Source organism: Myotis myotis, unplaced genomic scaffold (assembly GCF_014108235.1).
Source record: "Myotis myotis isolate mMyoMyo1 unplaced genomic scaffold, mMyoMyo1.p scaffold_m19_p_3, whole genome shotgun sequence".
NCBI lineage: Eukaryota > Metazoa > Chordata > Mammalia > Chiroptera > Vespertilionidae > Myotis > Myotis myotis.
The window spans coordinates 130656707-130678891 of NW_023416335.1; the positions used below are offsets into that span (position 1 = coordinate 130656707).

Below are 22185 nucleotides of genomic sequence, written 5' to 3' on the forward strand. Positions count from 1 at the left end.
GAAAAATACTTTAATACACTGAATGGAAAGGTGTAATCATCAGTGGTCTTTATATTTTTTATTTTTTAAAATATATTTTATTGAGTTTTCACAGAGAGGAAGGGAGAGAGTTAGAGAGTTAGAAACATTGATGAGAGAGGAACATCGATCAGCTGCCTCCTGCACACCTCCTATTGGGGATGTGCCTGCAACCAAGGTACATGCCCTTGGCCGGAATCGAACCTGGGACCCTTCAGTCCACAGGCCAACGATGCTCTATCCACTGAGCCAAATCGGTTAGGGCAGTGGTCTTTATTTTTGATGATCTATCTTCTAAAACATTTTTGATTAAACCATTTCATCATAAATTTGAATAGTTGCAAAGGATGTACTTCCCAACATTTTATCAATACTAAAATTTAAAAATAAAATTTTTATTGCTTTTTAAAATACATCCAATAAACTGTGAATTACCATAACGATTTGATGCCCATCATCTATTTAAAAAATATAAGAACAACAATCTCAAATTCAAACAGGTTCTAAAATTTATCTGGAAATTCAAAAAGCCAAGAATAGTCAAGACTTGCTGGAAGAAACCAAAATTATAGGACTTGTTCAACCAGATACCAAGGCCTCTAAAGTGATAAAGATTATGACAGTGTAGTGCTGGCTGAGTCAAACAAATTGACAAATGGAACAGAATGAAAATCTGGAACCATCCTTGCAGAGACGGACACTTGATTTGTAACAGTTAGCCTGACTGAGCAAGGGGGAAAGGATGGTCTTTTCAGTTAAGGAGGGAAAAATGAAATTCTCTCACATCATACATAAAAATCAATTCTAGGAAGATCATAGACCAAAATTTAAAAGGTCAACCTTTAAAGGTTTCAGAAGGCAATCAGACACAAAAAATATTGTCTATTCAAGAAAGGATGCATGAATTGGATCCATTAATATAAAAATTTGTATTCGTTAAAAGGGTGTAAAGATAAGCCACAGAATGGGAGAAGATATTGTACTACATGCCGTTTATATGACTCCCCCCAAAAGACTTGGACTCAATATTTGATGAAAAATCAAAAGGAAAGGCACTATTGACATTTTGTGCTGGATAATACTTTGTTGTGGGGATGTCTAGCCTATGCATCATAGGCTGTTTAGCAGCATCTTTGGCATCTACCCCTAGATACCAACTCTTTGCAGTTGTGACAACCAAAAATACATCCAACCATTCCCAATTGTTCCTTAGGGGAAGCAGGTTAAAATGATCTCTGGTTGAGAACCACTGTGATAGAACAATGAGCAGAAAGCAGACAGAAGTTTGAAAATTAGGAGATCCAATGTCAGTCAACAAATGAAAATGCAATCATTTATTAGTAATTACAGAAGTTAAAATTGAAAACCACTGATATATATCATTATGCACCCATTACTAGCAAAAACATTTAAATCTGCCAGCTGTTGGTAAAGACAAAGAACATTGGGAATTCTTGTGCACTGTAGTTAGTTATATAGGTTGAAACAAGCAGTTTGGAAAACAATCTAAAATTATTTCATCAAGATAAAGTTATGCATAACTTAGGGCTAGAATGCAGCTCAGAGTTATAATGTTGACTACATGAAGACAAAGAAAAAGATACTGTTTGTTTCCATTTTAAAAAATGTTCAAAACTAAGCAAAATTAAACTTTAATTTTTTATAGATGCATACCTACTAATAAAACTAGAAGAAAAATCACAAAGTGATTACCTATAATAGATATGGAGAAGGAAAGTGGTATAAACTGGCCCTAGCTGGTTTGGCTCAGTGGATAGACTGATAGAGTGTCGGCCTGCAGACTGAAGGGTCCTGGGTTTGATTTCAGTCAAGGGCACATGCCCAGGTTTTGGGCTCAATCCCCAGTAGGGGGCGTGCAGGAGGCAGGTAAACAATGATTCTCTCTCATCATTGATGTTTCTATTTCTCTCTCTGCCTTCCTCTCTGAAATCAATAAAAATATATTTTTTAAAAAGTAAATGGTATAAACTGGAGAGGACACAGGCTATTTCTTGACTTAGGTGTTAGCTTTGTGATGTTTGTTACATTATACCTTTTATGATTTGTGTACTGTCCTGTATATGTCCTATATTTCACAATTTTAAAAGGGTAATAAATATTTTAATAAACAATTTTTAAAAATTAATATTTTTCCTTCTCCTAAAACTATTTCCACTTCCTTCCTTCACATATTTTTTTATTGATTTTTAGAGAGAGTGGAAAGGAGGCAGGGGGGAGAGAAAGAAACATGGATGTGTGAGAGACATTAATTGGTTGTCTCTCCACATGAGCCTGACCTGGCCCCGGGATTGAACCCACAGCCCAAGTATGAGACCTTGACCAGAAATCAAACCTGCAACCCTTTGGTGCATGGGCTAATGCTCCTAATCACTGAGACACACTGGCCAGGGCAATCCATAACTTTTAAATTGTATGCTGTTCTGAGTAACGTGATCAAATCTCACATGGTCCTGCTCAGTCCTGCCCTGCACATGAATCATTCCTTCTCGTGTATTCAAGGTATATATACTACCCACCTATTAATCACTTAGTAGCCCTCTCAGTTATCAGATTGTTATGGTATAGTAGTGCTTGTGCTCAAATAACCCTTGTTTTACTCAATAAAATTGTAGCAAACTCTATTAAAGAACATTAAAAAAGGATTGTAGTACATAACCAAGTAGGACTTATCCCAGACATACAGATTGGTCTAACTTCAAAGAGTCAATGTAATACACCAAATCAATAAAATAAAGGGCAAAAAACACATGTTAATGATAATAGATGAAGGAAAAGCATTTGACAAAGCCATTGTCTCATGATAATAAAAACACTAAACAAGTTCTGAATAGGAAGGAACTTGCTCAATCTGATAGCTGTGGATTTTTTGTATATATCCTGTAGTATACTTAATACTGAAGACTGAAAGCTTTTTCCCTAAGATCAGCAAGATGAGGATGCTCATGCTTGCCAGTTATATTCAATCCAGAAGACTTGGACAATTGACAATTAAGCCAATTAAAGGCATTCATATTGAAAAGGAAGAAGTAAAACTATCTTTATGGCATGATCTTTTATTTAGAAAATTCTAAAGATTGCAGGCTACAAGGTTAATATACAATAATTATATTTCTATATACTATCAATAAATAAACTAAGTGAAAAAGTTCACTTACAATAAAATAAAATATTTATAAATTATTTTAACAAAGAAGTGCAAAAATTATAAAACATTTTGAAAGAAATTAAACTTAAAAAAAATAAATGCTAACCATTGTTTATTAATTGGCTTTATTGTTAATATGAAAATACTGACTTGACCTATAGACCTATAGATTAACTTGACCTATAGATTCAATGCCACCCTTATTAAAATTTCAACTTATTTACAGAAATTGATAAGCTGATTCTGAAATATATATGGAAGTTCATGGGACACAGAATAGTAAAAACAATATGGAAAATAAAGAATAACATTGAAAAACTCACACTTGACTTCAAAATCTAGAAATTACTACAAAGCTACAGTAATCATGATCATTTAATTCTGGCATAAAAATAGATATGTAAGCCTTCTCATGACCCAGGACCCCAGTTAGAAGGTCATTGATTTGGAGCAGTGGTTTCCAAACTTGGCTGCCTTTATAATTTACCTGAGATATCGAAACAACAGTATCAGATTTCCCAGCTTAATCCAGACCTGCTGAACCAGAAATTTAGAAAGCAGAGATCCAAAAGATGCTTTGAAAATTTTCTTTAGTTGACTCTGATAATTAGCCAGATTAGATAAATATTGGTGTAGAAAACAAAGAAAGTTGATTTAGTAATTATAAAAAGTACAGTATTCACTAGCCACTTCCATTAATTGCTGGTTAGTTATGAAGGTCAGAGAACATTTAAATATGACCTAGAGCTTTGGCTAGTCTAACTCCTGTGTAGCCAATAGAGAAATCTGAAGGCATCGTTTTTTCTTACTTCCAAATAAGACACACAAACTCTGCCAGCATAAGTTATGCCTTAAGTGAGCTTGACTTTGTTAATTTGTCATAATGTGATTAAGTTATAGCCTTATCCTGCAGATCTAATGTAAGAATATGGTAATGCTTGTGATCCCTTTTGACTTATACCAAAAGTGTGTGATATACCAATTTTTGGTTAAATTACTATCTAATATGTATGAATTAATATACTTTCCACACCATCTAGGCTGTTGATTTTTTATGTTAGTTTAATAACCTTTTCATAAATATACAGTTAATCAGGAGAACAAAGGTTGATCATTATATATTTTGATTAGACTGAAAAGTTGCATTTTCTCTGTAGATATTACACTACAAAAAGATACTCAGGAAGGAACTCCACCCCCAACCCAGAGTCAGGAGCCCCTGAAACCTCAGGAGAATATATCACGACCCATTCAACATCCTTTAGTTTTAAAAACCAACTTTGAGGAAGAAGAGGAGGAAGGAAATGAGCAGAATGGTTAGTAAACTTTTTCTCAGATTTACAATGCACATTCAAAAACCTCATAATATTTTCAACATATCTTTTTACTTCTAGAGTTTTATAGTGTAATATATAAGGGCATATTTTGATGAGGAAATAGCTTTAAATTTAATAAGTATGCTAAATTCATTATGTTGTAATTTGCTCTATGTCTATACATGCTTATTATTTGGATTAGAAGGTTTTTGTTGTATGAGGGGTGGGAGACAGTTTTCCTGTTTAAATATGTAAAGTTGCTTGTAGGGATATTAATCTCTTATTTTTTAAAGAGTTTTCACTGCTCATTTGCTTAATAAACTCTTTTTATTTATCTTTTATATATTTTTATTGATTTCAGAGAGGAAGGGAGAGGGAGAGAGAGATAGAAATATAAGTGATAAGAGAGAATCACTGATTGGCTGCTTCCTGCATGCCCTGCACTGGGGATCAAGCCCACAACCTGGGCATATGTCCTAACCAGAAATCAAACCATGACTTCCTGGTTCATGAGTCAATGCTCAACCACTGAGCCATGCCAGCCAGGCTCACTTATTTTACTTATATGTAATTTAGCATTGATATGCCTGTGTCCATCTATTTATTGCATTACATCTATCGGTCTCACATTTAATCCTTAACATTATAGAGATCCATAGAACAGTTTAATCTAATAAAAGAGAAACATGCAAATTGACCGTAACTTCGCTATGCCACAAAGCCACGCCCACTGGCCAATCAGAGCGACTATATGCAAATTAAACCAACCAAGATGGTGGCCAGCAGCCACAGAGCTGGAGCAAGCAGGAGACTGGTTGCCCCAGTGATGGAGGAAGCCAAGCTTCCCGCCTGCCCTGGCTAGCTGTGGCCTCTGCTAAAGGCAAAAAATTTTCAATTATAGAATATAATAAATCCCAGATACCTGCTTCCAACCAGCCTCCACTGGGAACTTGGGTAGCTGGGAGTTGTGGCCAGCCTGAAAACAGCCATCAGCCCCTCACTCAGGCTGGCCAGGCACCACAGCAGGGTCCCCACCCTGAAGGGGTTGTGGCCAGCCTGCAAACAGCCATCAGCCCCTCGCCCAAGCTGGCCACACCCTCAAGGGGTGAGGGTCCCTGCTGGGGGGCTTGACCAGCCTGCAAACAGCCCTCAGCCTCTCACTCAGGCTGGCCAGGCACCCCAGCAGAAGAACCCCCCTCCCTGAAGGGGGTGTGGCCAACCTGAAAACAGCCCTCAGCCCCTAACCCATCCTTGCCAGGCACCCCAGAGGGACCCCCACCCTGATCCGGGACACACTTCAGGGCAAACCAGCTGGCCCCCACCCATGAACCAGGCATATAATAAAAGAATAATATGCAAATTGACCCTAACAGCAGAACGACTGGGAATGACTGGTCACTATGACACACACTGACTACCAGGGGGCAGAAGCTCAATGCAGAAGTTTCCCCCTGGTGGTCAGTACGCTCCTACAAGGGGAGCTCTGCTCAGTCACAAGCCAGGCTGATGACTGCCAGCACAGCAGTGATGGCAGGAGCCTCTCCCTCCTCCTCAGCAGCACTAAGGATGTCCAACTGCAGCCTGGTCCCCGCTGGCAAGTGGACATCCCCCGAGGGCTCCTGGGCTGCCAGAGGGATATCCGACTGCCAGCTTAGGCTCGGTCCCCTGGGGAGCAGGCCTAAGCCAGCAGGTGGACATCCCCTGAGTGGTCCCAGACTGTGAGAGGGCACAGGCCGGGCTGAGGGACCTCCCCAAGGGCACAGATTTTTGTGCACCAGGCCTCTAATAATTTATAAAGCCCTATCTTTTGCATTATCCCAAGTAATCCTTGCAAAGGTATAAACAAGGTTAGAACTCAGTTCCTTTTCATCCTAGTCTATCCTGCTCCTTCTATATTATCACAACACTGTGCTGCCAATATATATGCACAAACAAGATAAATATGCTGAAAAATAAACTCCCACTGTCTTTGCTTGGACTGTGTCTTTCTGTGAGCTACAGGCCACCCCAGTGAATATTCTGTTTTTGTCTGCTGTAGCTCCATGTTTCCCTTACCCACATCTTCCTCTAAACCAGTGGTTCTCAACCTTCCTAATGCCGCGACCCTTTAATACAGTTCCTCATGTTGTGGTGACCCCCAACCATAAAATTATTTTCGTTGCTACTTCATAACTGTAATTTTGCTACTGTTATGAATCGTAATGTAAATATCTGATTTGCAGGATGTATTTTCATTGTTACAAATTGAACATAATTAAAGCATAGTGATTAATCACAAAAAAAATATGTAATTATGTATGTGTTTTCCGATGGTCTTAGGCGACTCCTGTGAAAGGGTCGTTCAACCCCCAAAGGGGTCTCGACCCACAGGTTGAGAACCACTGCTCTAAACAAACAAAAATGATCTCAGCATGTGAATCTGTAGCTCCAGCTTAAGACACATAATGTATAATTAGTCATTTCTTTTCTCTTGACTGATTCTAATATGTGAAATATAGAAATTAGAAATATTCTCCAGTCTACAAATTATTGATTTAAAAAATTAAAATAGCAAAAAAATAATCTATCCATGAGAAAAATGGGATTTTTCATTTTGGTTAATACATTTTCAGATTATTTGGCTTTGGGACAATTTAATTTTAAAATTATATATCTTATAGATGCTTCAAGTTTATGGACAAAGACTCCTGAAGAAATTGAAGAAAAAAGAGCAATAAAGGAGATGTGTTATAAATCTGGTAAGAAATCAAACATTTGTGGATTTTCTAGTACTTGATGTGACAAATATATTAACCATTACTTTTCTTATGGGAGATTAGGTGAATACTACAGGGTACATACGCCTCCAGATATTTCATCATCAAAAAGCACAGCCTCTACACCAGAAAAAGAGGTAGAAAAGCCTTTGGAAAATGGCAGTGAATTACAAGAAGGTAAGAAATTAAATGGCAGATTTCAAGGTAATGCTTCAGAGATACTTGGTATGATAGGCTGTAAATTAGTTAGTAAGATATACTATAGAGTTAAGTGATAAATGGTACATCAAGATTGAGAGTGATAAGGAAGTTTTTTTATTGTGTGACCTAAATTTAATATAAAAAGCTGCTATTAATATAATTAAGCTTTCCCAGAAGAGCACAAAATGAAGACTTCATGAATACATGGTGACACTATATAAACACTTCACAGTATTTCTGTAAATAGTTTGCTTTGATCATTTTATTTCTCTATAAAAATAAATCTCCATGTGAAAAAGGAAATTTGTGAATAGAAAAGGCAACCTAGCCCTAAAGGAGATCCATACAATGACATTAGTGACAGAACAAGGGTACATTTGTTCATTGAATGAGTGCCTTTTGTGTATCAGACAATTACAGGGGTGATTTAGGCAGATAATTCCAAGGCTGTGACTTTCATGGATATTTGGTGAATCTGATTTTGGTGACTCTCATTTTGGTGAATCTGATTTGGCTGTTGGTGAACATGTTTCCTTTGGCAAGATAAGAACATTGTTTTCTGGCTACAAAACCAAGAACTCAGAGAAAATCCATAGATGCCATACATTTATATAATTTTCTTGCCACTAGGATGAGCTAAAAAAACAGTTTTGCAGCAGTAGGAGAGATCTAAATCTCTTCCTACCTAAAAAAATAAAATGAAATTTTTAAAAAGTTGGGAAAGCCTCCCAGGATCAATATGAGTATAGAATAAAGATTAAAGTGCCTATCTTGGCCCTAGCCGGTTTGGCTCAGTGGATAGTGCCCTGGCCTGCGGATCACAGTATCCCAGGTTCCTTTTTGGTCAGGGGCACTATCTCTTGGCAGGGGCTCTGGTCAGGGGCGTGCAGGAGGCAACCAATCGATGTGTTTCTCTCAATCGATATTTCTCTCTGTCTTTCCCTATCTCTTCCACTCTCTCTAAAAATTAATGGAAAAATATCCCCAGGTGAGGATTAAAAAATAATGAATGAATGAATGAATGAATGAATGAATGAATAAATAAATAAAAACAAAGTGTCTGTCTTACAAACCATTTAATCACATGGCGCTAGGTGGCAGCAACACTCCATCAGATGGTAGAACCATCAGCAAGAGCTAGTTGAGGTAGGAGCTCACATTACAGATCACCCAGACAAAAAGAATCCCTAAGAACCCCCAAACAATAACAAAACAAAAATGAAGAAACCAAGCTAGCAATGCATATGGAAAATGGTAGATAATAAAGACAATTATATGCACTTTGGCTTTATAATATGTTTTAAGAAGCTTTTTATGCTCTTCCCGGGTAGCTCAGTTTGCAGGTTGCAGACATGCCAAGATTGCAGGTTCCATCTCCTGTCAGGACACATTCAAGAAGCAACCAGTGATGCACAAAATAAGTGGAACAACAAAGCAATGCTTCTTTTTCTCTCTCTCTCTTAAATCAATCAATAAAAAAAGAAACAAAAAGCTTTTTATCTTAAAATAATTTCAGTTAATTCATGAACACTCTTTACCCAGATTTCCCCAAATGTTAACATTTTACACATGTGATTTTCACTTTCTCTCTGTAAATATACACATTGTTATTATTATTTTTGAATTGTTAGTAAGTTTCATACATGATGCTCATACATATATCTTACATAACTGGAGTATAAATAGCAAATTCAGGAAAAATTTCCTGAACTGTTCCATTGATATCTTTTATAGCAAAATGAAGATTTTTTTCCTGGTTTAGATTCCAATCACGTGTTTTATTAGACTGTCATATTTCTTTTATTCTGCTTTTAATGGTTTATTTGAGAAGAAAATTGGACATGTATAAGGGAAATGGTGAGAATTGTTTATCACAGTATAATTAGCATTTTTGTCAATAGCGAGTAATACTTTTTACTCAATTTGTTCATAATGAATAGATATAAACAAATATAACAAAATTCATTATATAAGAAAAATTAAATAATCTAAATACATTATGTACACATGATAATGTTAGATTGCTTAAATTTTTTAAATTGTCATTATTAATTATCCACAGAGGAAAATAAATTTTCTTGACACTTTCCTGATAATTATAAAATGTGCTTAAAATTCATGTAATTTATTGTTCATCATGTAATTATATAAACAATTCTTTCATTAATTTTTAGGTTTTTTGCTATCATTATGAATTCTATCATAAACTTATGTAAGCACTCAATGGTTCCTGGGGTAATTATATTTTTTTTAATTTCAAGGGGATGGTCTTACAGTTCCAACAAAATTTAGCCTAATTGAAAGGCACGGTGAGGTCAAAGCATCATTGGATAGGAAACCAAGGACTGACATTGTTGCTTTTGAAAATGGAGGTGAGTTATTTTATTACTGGTTGATCCTCAATATATCTTTATATAATAAATGAGTCTGAATTTTCTCTTATAACTAATTTTGTTTCATCAAAATCATTTGCCATGTTTATTGTTGGCTTTTGGTAAGCTCTTTAAGGCCAGGAACTGCACATAATCAGTTGCCCCAGATGAATCCCTGTAGTAGAATATCTGGCAATTGCTGTGTTCTCTGTAAATATTTGTAAAATAATTGCCTTTATTATGTTTAGACAATTAAATGAGTGGGTGAATGGAGACGTGTTTATAAAATTTACATGTGACTGGAAGTTAATATATTGGAACAATGAGCCAAGTTTAACAAAGTAAACTCAAACTAGGATCAGCAAGGTCTTGCATTTTAACTCAAAATGGATTAAAGACCTAAAACAATACATTACATAGAAGAAAACATCGATAGTAAGCTTATGGACCTTAGTCTTAAAGAAGATTTTATGAATTTGACCACAAAGGCAAGGGAAGTAAAGGCAAAAAATAAATGAATGGGACTATATCAAACTAAAAAGCTTCTGCACAGCAAGGGAAGCAGCCAACAAAACAAAGAGGCAGCCGACCAAATGGAAGAAGACATTTGCAAACAACAGCTCCAGCAAGGAGTTAATATCCAAAATATATAAAGAACTTATACTACTCAACACCAAACGAACATTCAATCCAATTAAAAAATGAGCAGAGGACCTGAACAGACCCTTCTCCCAAGAAGAGATGCATACCCATGTCCGAGAGAGATATGGAAAGATGCTTAACTTCACTAGCTATTAGACAAATGCAAATCAAACTACAATGAGATACCACCTCATACCTCTTAGAATGGCTATTATCAATAAGACAAGTAATAGCAAGTGTTAGAGAGGTTGTGGAAGAAAAGGAAACCTCATTCCCACATTCACTGCTGCCAGAAAAGTATACTGGTACAGCCACTATGGAAAACAGTATGGTGGTTCCTCAAAATATTAAGAGTAGAGTTACCATATGACCCAGCAACCCATCTTCTGATTCCAAAACATTTATTCAGAGAGATATATGCGCCCCTATGTTCATTGCATTATTACTCACAGTGGCCAAGACATGGAAATAACCAAAGTGTCCTTCACTAGATGATTGGATAAAGAAAACGTGATACATATATATACAATGGAATACTACTCAGCCATAAGAAAAAGATTAAGTACTACCATTTGCAATAACATGGATGGATATTGAGAATATCATGCTAAGCAAAATAAGCCAGACAGAAAAAATTAAGAAGAATTGTATGATTCCACTTATATCTGGGATGTAAAAAAAGCAACAAATGAAAAAAACAAGAAAAAAACACAAAAACTCATAGACACAGAGAACGGTAGGGTGGTTACCAGAGGGAAGAAGGGGCGGGTGTGTAATGGGTAAAAGGGGTCAAATAAATGGTGAGAGAAGAAGATTTGACTTTGAGAGGTGGGCGCACAATGCAATATACAGATGATGTATCATAGAATTGTACACTTGATATCTGAATAATCTTATTAATCAATGTCACCCCAGGGAATTTAATTCTAAAAATGCCTTATTAAAGCTAAGGAAAAAAAGATCAAGACATTAATAGTAGGTTTTCTTCAATTTGGAAAAGACCTGACATGGTACAGATTGTAAGGGAATAATAAATGTTTGTTGCCCACAAGATTTCAAAATGATTCAGTAACATGTGTCATCTAGCAAACAGCTAAGGTAAAACTCACATTGAATTATTAGGAGGAGTATAGGAAGATAAGTATATGTGATAAGTCATTTAAAGTACTCAGGCAAGTGTCTGACATATAAAAGAAGGCTCCATAAATGTCAAATATTATTATACTAGTTTCACTGATTTCTGTACAGGGCAGCTCACATTTGGGTGTCACCTTTAAAAAAGGTCATTTAAAACACTTATTGTATGTTGAGAAAGGGTGACTTGTGTGGTGAAGTACCTGAAAATTAAGTACATAAGCAATATTTAACACAGCTGTGGATATTTATCCTGAAAAATAGAAGATCTTTAAGGAAAAAAACCTGAATTCATATATCTGATGATATATGGAAGATAAATTATATTTACTCTATCTCTAAATGGTGAAAGATTATTTTACGTTAAAGGCAAATTAATTGTGTTGACTATGTAAATTTTCTTGCAATCAGTATGTAAGTGTTCATACTATGTATCCATATACACATACATTTATATATATTAATCTAAACATATATGATATATATTGAGGTGGGGTTGGTATCATTGAGAACTGTGTAAAAAGAAGTGGACAAAAGAGATGTTATAGAAGTGATAATCCTGTACTGAAAGGTAGTTTTGTAAAGCTTTCTGCCATCATTGCCACTAACAGTAAGGTACTATCATAGGAGGTGATTGCTACATTCCACAGAGGATCATATTTCTCGGAGTAGATGAAAAGAAAGAGAAAGAAATCACCATGTCGAAATGTTCAAATACTAAAGGTAATAAACCATTTATTATTTTAATCAATTTTAATTCGAATTGATGCATTAAACATAAAGCTTAATTTTTGTGGAAATACATAATAGTCAAAGTAATAAATAAAGCTTTTCGCTAAATACACTAAATAGGAGTCAAGAGACCTAAGGTTCCAGTCCTGGCTCTGTCCCTAATTGTTTGAACATGGCGCTTTATCTGATTAGCCTGAAAAATTAGCCTGTAGGGCTACATAATTTCTAGGAGTCTTGCTAGCTCTAAAGTTATTGGTTCTCTTAAATGGTAGTACTAAGTCATTTTTAGTTTCTTTTTCCTACTTCAAGCACTCAGTATGATTGCATTTTCCTAGAAAGCTTTGTTTCTGACCACTGTGAAGAGTTTTAATCTCATGATGACTTCCCCATTTAATAATTATTACTAACGATAGTCTGTAAATAATCAATATATACGATAATAAAATACTCCCTCAATGTTTTATGATGCCCTTACCATGCTTAAAATCTCCCAACTGGTACCTCTCTGTGGGGCAGCTCTCCCAGTCACATTACATATTCTCCATCTAAATATTAAACAACCTCATCTACTGTTTTCTTCCACTAATAAATGTTCTCAAGAATAGGAAAAGGCAGTTGTAATCAAATTCAAGGATTGTTAATGGAAAATTTATGTAAATCTCTCTTCCTTTCTCTCTCAGAGATGAAAAAATTTTGCCTAATCCACACACAAAAAAACAAAACACCCTACTCAAAAAATACACTAATTACAGTAGCTATTACTCATTTAAATTGGCATATTTTATGTCAAATTGATAATGGCTGTTTAAGTTAATTAAAATGAGCCCTGGCCGGTGGTGCCCAGTAGTTGGAGAGTGGGCCCCGAGCACTAAAGGGTCATGGATTTGATATCAGGTCCAGGGAGTGTACCTGTGTTGTAGGTTCCATCCCTGGCCAGGGCACGTGCAGGAGGCAACTGATCAATGTGTCTGATTTTTTTTTTCCTCTCTCTCTCTCTCTCTCTCTCTCTCTCTCTCTCTCTCTCTCTCTCTCCCCACTCCCTCCCTTGCTTCCACTCTCTCTAAAAATAAATGGAAAAATATCCTTGGGCGAGGATTAACAACAACAACAACAAAATCTAATGAAACAAAAAAACCCAGCTCTTCAGTTGCACTAGCCATAGTCCAAGTATTCATTATCCACAAGAGACTAGTTAGTGGTTTAGACTATTTTCGTCACTGAAGAGAGCTCTGTTGGGTAGTCCTGCTCCAAAGCATAGAACAAGTGAAAGTTGTTACATTAGAAATATTTTTGGCTGCCCTGACTGGTTTGGCTCAGTGGATAGAGCATCGGCCTGTGGACTGAAAGGTCCCAGGTCGATTCTGGTCAAAGGCATGTACCTTGGTTGTGGGCACATCTCCAGGAGAAAGTGTGCAGGAGGCAGCTGATCGATGTTTCTTTCTCATAGATATTTCTAACTCTCTATCCCTCTCCCTTCCTCTCTGTAAAAAATCAATAAAATATATATTTTTTTAAAAAGAAATATTTTTGGGATCTCAATTTAAATTGGCACATTTTATGTCAAATTGATAACCTTTTAATTCTTTATGGAGTTATTAAAAATGGAGTTATTAAAAATACTGCCACAAATATGTAATTTACATATTGAAAATAATGGCTGTATTACTGGATTTTTAACATTTTGTTAGTGACAAATTTGGGGGACTCTAGGCAGTGATTAGGAAATTTCAATAATGCATCCTAAAAATTAGCATACATATGTATATTTTTAAAAGTAGTATGCCCATCATATAATGTTTGAAAAGTGAAATACCAACCGAGACACTTCTTTTACTAATACTGACGTTTTATTTTTTTAATTTGCTTTAAAAGACAACAAGGACAGTCCTCATCCAAACCGTTCCCTAGCTACCCGACTAGCACCTACAGCGCATGTATTAAATGCTACTGAGAATATCAGTTTGAAGTGCAGAGAGGACCCCTCTTCAAGTGAGAGCTCTCTTTTTGGCCTTAGATATATTTGTCTTACCATGGATTTGTTTTGCTTACTTAAATAGAATCTTAAAAAAGAAATTTAAAAAGGATGGTTTAAAAATTATTCAAGATTAAGAATTAAAGACAACATTATTTTACTAGCTTGGCAATGAATTGTGATGTAGGTCCTAGTAAATAATATACTTTCCCACTATTTTAATTTAAGTATTAAAATTAATAGTAGACAACCTTCTCAGAAGATTCATTAGCGTTGCCCTTTTAATGTAACCCATAATAGAATACAATGATAGGTTTTTATTATGTTTTGGATTATTTTTCTTGGTTTGGCTTCTCCTTGCCATTCAGCACTCCTAAGCTACTTTTTGTGATACAATTAAGACCCATGACTCTTCCTCTCTGTTTTCTTCCATCCTTTCTCCTTTCCCTTATTTCATTTGTTGAACCCATGTATCATCCTTGGGTCCCAGATAAGCACTAAGGGAACTATGATGCTTTACCCTCAAGAAGCTCAGTTTAGTGGCATTTGTTAAAAATAGGGTTTCCAAAACCTAGGAGCAGGAGCTTGAGAATTAAGCGTGGAGCATGATATTTGCACAGGAGGCGGAGAATCTGTCTCATTGAAGGCCTAATGCTTAAGCTGAGGTTGAGAGCAAAAGCAAGACATTTATCGGTCCACTACGGAGAGCCAATGCAATCCACACAGTGCATTTCTTACGTGTGAATAGTCAGGATCCCTCTGCAGTGGTTCTCCACCTTCTGGCCCTTTAAATACTGTTCCTCATGTTGTGACCCAACCATAAAATTACTTTCGTTGCTACTTCATAACTGTAATGTTGCTACTGTTATGAATTGTAACGTAAATATCTGATATGCAGGATGGTCTTAGGCGACCCCTGTGAAAGGGTCGTTCTACCGCCAAAGGGGTGGCGACCCACAGGTTGAGAACCGCTGCTCTACCGAGAAGTAACAAAGAATGCTCCTCTCTACTAAATTATTTTAGCGTGTCTGGAGAAATATACCTTAAAAATTTCTGGAAAATTTAGCATGCATATAAAATTTTTGATGAAAAATTATGCAAGTAGGAAGTGAATAATCTAGTAATATTAACACATAAATTCTGATTACTTGGTCTTGTTTTACTAAACTATCTACACTCAAAACTTCTTAAGATCTTAAAAGGAAAAGGTAAAATTCTCTAAAAGTGTTTTACATTAATCCAACTTCCTCAGAAGTCATAGTTTTGACTAAAAATGTATAAAAAGTTTTATGTTCAAAATAGCAATTCCAAAACTACTTGTAATAACATTGTAATGAGATAGACACATAATTATGTATGGAATGCAATTTTATGTTCTTTAAAAGGAATCCACACATTCCTTTGAAGACAAGCATTTTTCTCTGAGGAATGCTAATTATTGAACGTTTTCTCATGTATTTTCAAGATAGATTTTTTGGGGGTATTTAAAAATAAATCACCCTTTGTTCTGGAAAGTAAAGTATTAGGATGGTGAATTATTTTTTTTCCTCTTGCGTGGCGTGTGAATGCACAGATATGTAATTATCACCTACACTAATTTTCAGATGAAAGCATCTTTTAAAAAACTGTAAAAATTTGTATTTCCTCTAAGTGAATGATGTCCAGCCAGTGAGGAAGCCTCATTTTAAAGGCGTGAAAAAAAGAAAATGGGTTTATGATGAACCAAAGAACTTTCCTGGCCAAGGAGTGCGGAGAGGTAGAGTGTCTCTATATTTGATATTTCTAAATTGTAATTTGAAAATATATTAAATATCAAACAATATTTTATACCTGAAAATCAAATTGTGAAATGTGTTATTTTAGGTGTCAACCCAACTCCAATAAACTTAGTTCTTTTAGCTTGCATTGTCTTCCAGTGTTATTAATTGGTATGAAACCAGCTCTTTTTTTTCTCCTCACTCCCCCCCTTTTTTTTTACAGCACTACAGACCCCAAATCCAAAAAATAAAACTAGTTACCATCGCAGTAATAAAGACAGAAATGCTGAGAATGCATCCTATATCCACGTTCAGAGGGATGCTGCTGTCAGGACTGTCTCATTAAACGCACCTCCCTGCAGCAGGCCCACACATGGCTTCTACAATAAAGTCAACGCGAACAAGGAACCCAAACTCAATCTCTGTCCAGGTGGGGCTCTTTATTTACTGGTCTGTGGTTTGCTTTCCCGTGGAATTTCCTGGTGGCTCAATGAATCTTTGCTGCTACCTACTCCCCTTTTCCTTTTCCAGGCCATCACCACCAGCTGAGAAAGCCAGTGGAAGGGTTTCTTCCATATGCCGGAGTGCACGTGACTCAAAGGCTGTGGAAAAAAATATGTTGGTGCAGATGACTTGGCACTGAAGCTTCCTAGCACTGTGTCTCAGAGCACTGCACTTTGCTCCCCCTGCATAGCTTTATTTCACTCTTGAGGGCTGTTTGCAGATGCTTGACATTTCCTTGTTGCACTAACTGCATTGTTCAAGGATCATTTCAGGCCCACGCCTTGTCTTTTCTCTAGACCTTCATGATTACTTTCTGAAAGGGTTAGTTTGAGGGTTAACTGCAATATTTTTGACAAGCCCTTGTCTCTGCCACTATGCCCAGATTGCTTCTAAATCATTTCATCACGTAATAGGCAAAATCATGGTATATGTCAGGAAGTACAAGGCCACAAGGGAGGAGGGAAGAAATCTCTTTTTCTTCCTGTCTCAGACAAATTTTGCTTTTTCAAAGTTGGGTTTAACTTTTCTCAACTAAGAAAAGGCCACTCAATTCCCTGTAACTGCATGCTTATATTTTCCTCTGTTCACAGCCTGATCAGTGGCGTTCTGAATGTTGTGTACTTTGTGAAACATGAGTGAAAACTCTGTGTCTCACTTAGGATCTTTGTTTTACAGTTTAACTTGAATTTAACTTTATTTAAATTGTTTTTCTCCTGTTTTCAAACAGAATGATGTAAAAATAAGGATACTCTTAGGTTAATAAAAAGGCTTTTAATTTTATTTCTTACTATCATGACATTATTACTAATTTTGTTATATTTCCCTGTTCGTAAGTGGCTGTGAAGAATACAGTGACTTTCAGAATAGTTTTGTGCCATTGTCTATATTTGTGTTAAGGTGGCCACTGTTATACTCACTATTCCCTTTGCATCATTAGTGCAAATGCCAACAAGAGAAAGAGCAAATCCATTTTTAGTATTTTGGACCAGGCGTTGAGAATCACAGTTGCATAGTCATACTTGGAAACGCAAATGCAACATTGCTAGATGAGAGTTAAATTTAGAGCTCTCAATAGACATTTTAAGACCAAGTTAGTATATACATGCTTTGGTTTCCTGGGACAATAAGTTCTCTATGGTAGAGCAATCTGCTATCATGGGAGTCACTTCATGGAGGGAAAAGGGAGTAGAGCTGTATCTCCTACTTCATTTTTCCTTCCTTCCTACCTTTGGGCGCCGCCTCCCTGCTGGCCTGGTCCTTCCTTCCTCCCTCCCTCCCTCCCTCACACCCTCCCTCCCTCCCTCCCTCCTTCCCTCCCTCCCTCCCTCCCTCCCTCCCTCCCTCCCTCCCTCCCTTCCTTCCTTCCTTCCTTCCTTCCTTCCTTCCTTCCTTCCTTCCTTCCTTCTATAAATATTAGCAGAATTGCATGAAAAAATCATAGTTAAACAAGGCAAAGAAATATTTTTTATCTCATTCAGATACTATTTTCTCCTCTAGCTTAGTCTCTAGGCTTACAGTCTTATTTGAGGACCTGGACAGCCAATTAAGAGAATGTGTACCTATGTTCATTGATAACTTAAATAGTCTTAATAAGCTCATTTTTGTCACTGATCCCTTAGCTTTGAAATGGTAACATGAATTAGAGAATTACATCTCAGATGTTTATAAATTTGAAAAACTCCTAGAATATGATTTTAAAGTTATACAATATTTAACTCAGTCTTCTTTTTTTTTTTTTTCTTCTCTCAGATAAATATATGTCAACACCATATAATGGTTCAGCTTGGCGAAAAAGAATTCCTTTTTCAAAAGCATATTCAAAAACTCAAAAGATATATACAGGTAAACTTTTACTAATATTTAATAATTATACAATTCTAAAAATGAGTGACAAGTTTTCAAGCTCAAGGAACATAATTTAGGAAATTTGAACAATTTCATGATATATATGAACATAATTACTTGGAGTTTCATAGACCTTTTTCTACTAGCAATTTAATTTTGCTTTGTTTTACTGTGTTCTACTTTGCCTACTTTTATGTGTTACCAAAAATCTTTTGACATATTTCGCTCCTTAGCTACAAGCATAGCAGCTGCAGGATTATATAACATGTTAAGATGCATTCTTTGTTGAACCACAAAGCAAATATATAAAACCATATTTTTGAAACAAAGTATTAAAGCCCTACTCTGTTCACCATCGACAAATATTGGCTGGTGGAGACTTATAGGTCCCCTAAGATACAGTTTTCGGGTCAGGAGGTTCATAATGACTGTGGGTTCCCTTTGTTGTGTTCTTTTCTCTGGGAAGGGGGTGGGACCCTTGGAATCTCCCAGGGTAGAGGCTTATAGACCCAACCTCAGATGGTCTTTTTGCTAAAAATCTTGATGTCTTCTCCTGGCTTATTCTGGGGCTGGCTGAGTAGGTTTGGAAAACCACACGAGGTAAAATGGTTTCAGTTTACTTCTCAGAAAATTGAACGTTTCAGGAAAAGTTATAGAGAGGGAATTCCTAGATCAGTAGCCTAGAATTTTCAGAATCATCTGAAATTCATATGCTTTTATACAAGAGCTTTCCAGAATGAACTAGAACATATCCAGACTAGAAACTGTCCCCTTCCCAAAGTAAATAGCTAGGATTTTCTAAAGCAGTATTTCTCTAAACTCCTTTGAGTGCAGCAATGACATAGTACGCAGACTTGCTTGTATATATATGTACTGGAGTCAATTGTTTTTTCCTTTTTCCCATTTCTTTCCCAAACATATTGCATTGCAAGAAAATTCTGTTGCAGCACAATTTAATTGACTATATTTTCTCTTAATTTTGTATCGGTTTTTACATATGATGGCACTTAATTTTAGGGGGAAGGAAGTGAAAAGTCAGTGGAAATCCCAGATAAAACCACAGATTGTTGAGTCACACATTTTTCTCCCATGGTTTCCTTGTGGGTGGGAGTTATTTGGAGCATTAAGGGATGTACTTTTCACCCATGCACCGTCCCAGTAACTGCTCTTTTATTCCAGCAGCCTTCTCCCTCCCATCCCAGATAGTTAAACACGAATTACAGAAGGATTTTGGAGAGGGGGCGGATGACTTTAAGTTTCGACCATGAAACATGCACCACCCATGCACAGCAGAGGAAAGGGGATGTGATGGGATGCGAACTGACAAAACCAGTTTTTTCTTTCAACCCTGGAGAGTGATAAGGAGGGTCTGGAGAAGCAGCAGGAGACTAGATACAATGTGAAGCCACTCGCTTGTCCCTTTCTTCTTTTCTCTCACCACCTCAGCTATGCCAGGACCCAGGTGTAGAAAGACCAATGACAGAATTTCCCTTGAAGTTTATAAGAACCTGAGCATAAAGCGGATCTGCAGTGCACTTGCCAGAGGCAACCTAGCGGGGGTACGGTGGGGAGGGGTGGGGGTGGGGGAAGCTTTGAAGAGAATTTCTCAGTGTCATCTGGTGGTGGGTTGGGTGTAGAGCAAGCCATGTCTAAGATGAAAGGGTTGGAGACTACTTGAAATTTCCCAACTCCACGTCTGCTTAGGAGAGCATCACCTATTCCTGTGAGTTTCAATGAGAGTGAGTTTCTTGGAGAGAGGACAAGTGGGTCTACACAAAGCCTCCTGGCTGGGACTGATAGCAGCAGGAAGACACCTTTTTGGTTAGGTCCTATTGGAGGGGAGAGCGCAGCTGGAACCTCAACAGATTGCTCTGCTATTATTCACCAATCAAACCCTTGTTCCTTGAAGTATGACTTGAGGACCTCCAGCAATGACATCACCTAGAACAGTGATGGCGAATCTTTTGAGCTCGGCGTGTCAGCATTTTAAAAGACCCTAACTTAACTCTGGTGCCGTGTCACATATAGAAATTTTTTGATATTTGCAACCGTAGTAAAACAAAGATTTGTATTTTTGATATTTATTTTATATATTTAAATGCCATTTAACAAAGAAAAATCAACCAAAAAAATGAGTTCGCGTGTCACCTCTGACACACGTGTCATAGGTTCGCCATCACTGACCTAGGAACTTGTTAGAAATGTGGAATCTCCATCTCACACCTGCTGAATCAGAATCTGCATTTAACAAAATCCCCAGGATGCACATTCAAGATTGAGAAACCTTCGTCTGTGTATTTGGGCCACCATTCACCAGCACATGGTCCAAATCTTATTGAGACATGAGATTTTTGAAATAGTGTTTCTTTTCCCAGTTGTCACAGAACAGCAAACATTATTCCCTGTCCCAACCCTAGAAATTAGGATAAGCAGCAGGGAGATGTGGGAGGGAGAAAAACCCTGAGAAAGAATTTCAAATATGAATGTGATTGAAATATAAATATGAATCAACTAAGAAATCACAGAATTTGATAAAGTTTTTGTGCCAAGTACCAATAAGTTTTACATCAGACAAAATGGGGACTTACAGTCAAAAAATAAAAACCAGTTGTAAAAAATAAAGTTAGTTTTCTTATTTACCCAAGCTTTTGACTGGGGAATTTGTGACCCTTAAACTCTTATCCATGCCAGTTGTTTTCATCACCAGAGTAAGAGAGAAAGATTAGCTGGTATTTCCTCCCCTACACCTCCTACTAGGGCACAGAGGAGCGATTTCAGCATTTCCCAGTGGGCAGATGGACTGCTAGAAACAGGCAGCAGAACACACCAGCTGCCACTAGTCTATTCTTCTAAAAAAAATCTGCGAGCCAAGGCCACAGAAATATAAATGGGCAAGAGGAGTCTTTTGGGAAAAATGTCATTGGCTGCTATGAAGATAATGCAATAGGAGAGGAATATGTGTGTTAGGAATTGAGGAAAGTTCCTGAAGGCAATCAGAGATGTCTTTCTCATTGCCAACCTTCCTTGAGGCCACATGTCCTTTCTGATAGAGACATAGCTGGTGTGGGTGGCGGTACTGACTCCATAGGATGGAACATTCATTCTGCTCATTCTGGCTGCTCCATGGTGTGTAGCCTTATATATAGTATTTTTCCATTCCTTCCCAGTCCTCCATCCAAATCCAAAACCCAGAAAACTCCAGAAAGAAGGTGGAATTAGTTTGAATGGGCTTCAGACAATTTATGAATTAAAACAATAGCTTCGTTTTTGTTTTGCGTTTAGATTTATGGTAATTAGCAAAAGACATGCAACATGGCAGTACTTTAAAGATTGCTGAAAAAAAATAATTGAAATATTTTTTGTGTTTTACTAGAGCCAAGAAGAAATGGGAGCAAGTAAACCTGCAGGTTGAGAGAAGAGAAAAATGAAAAAGAAAAGTCCCAGACATCATTTGATTTATAATCAAAAATGAAAATTCAAAGAATGAGATATTCAAGTACTCCCTACTGTATACTGGGTAGCCAAAGATGATAAATGCAAATTCTGAAAATAAGATGCAGGAAGTACATTGTACTCTTTCACAACTGATAAAAATGCAAATTGCAAACAGCTGCCTGCGTATTTATATAGGTCTGGAATTCATTTGATGCATTGCCACAACATTTAATAAAATTTAAAAGTTTGACAATTAAAATCATTCTTTAACTGTAAACTAAGTTAGATTGAACAGATTGAGGAGCAAAATTGTGCCTTTGATGTCTGTTTTGCAA

At 36.7% G+C, this 22185-nt stretch overlaps 1 protein-coding gene across 2 annotated transcripts in view; it reads left to right on the forward strand.

The window, feature by feature from the left end:
* Positions 1-21814, forward strand: part of CUNH12orf50 (chromosome unknown C12orf50 homolog) — a 29075-nt gene extending 7261 nt beyond the window's left edge. Inside the window, exons 3-12 of one of the 2 annotated variants that reach the window (XM_036297117.1) lie at positions 4342-4500; positions 7161-7238; positions 7320-7433; positions 9719-9829; positions 12233-12328; positions 14210-14326; positions 15961-16065; positions 16290-16496; positions 18320-18412; positions 21789-21814. In XM_036297117.1, the coding sequence (XP_036153010.1) occupies positions 4342-4500; positions 7161-7238; positions 7320-7433; positions 9719-9829; positions 12233-12328; positions 14210-14326; positions 15961-16065; positions 16290-16496; positions 18320-18412; positions 21789-21814 (1106 nt within the window). The remainder of the gene's footprint in view (positions 1-4341; positions 4501-7160; positions 7239-7319; positions 7434-9718; positions 9830-12232; positions 12329-14209; positions 14327-15960; positions 16066-16289; positions 16497-18319; positions 18413-21788) is intronic. The other variant, XM_036297119.1, reaches the window with a different exon arrangement.
* The last annotated feature ends 371 nt before the right edge of the window (positions 21815-22185 follow it).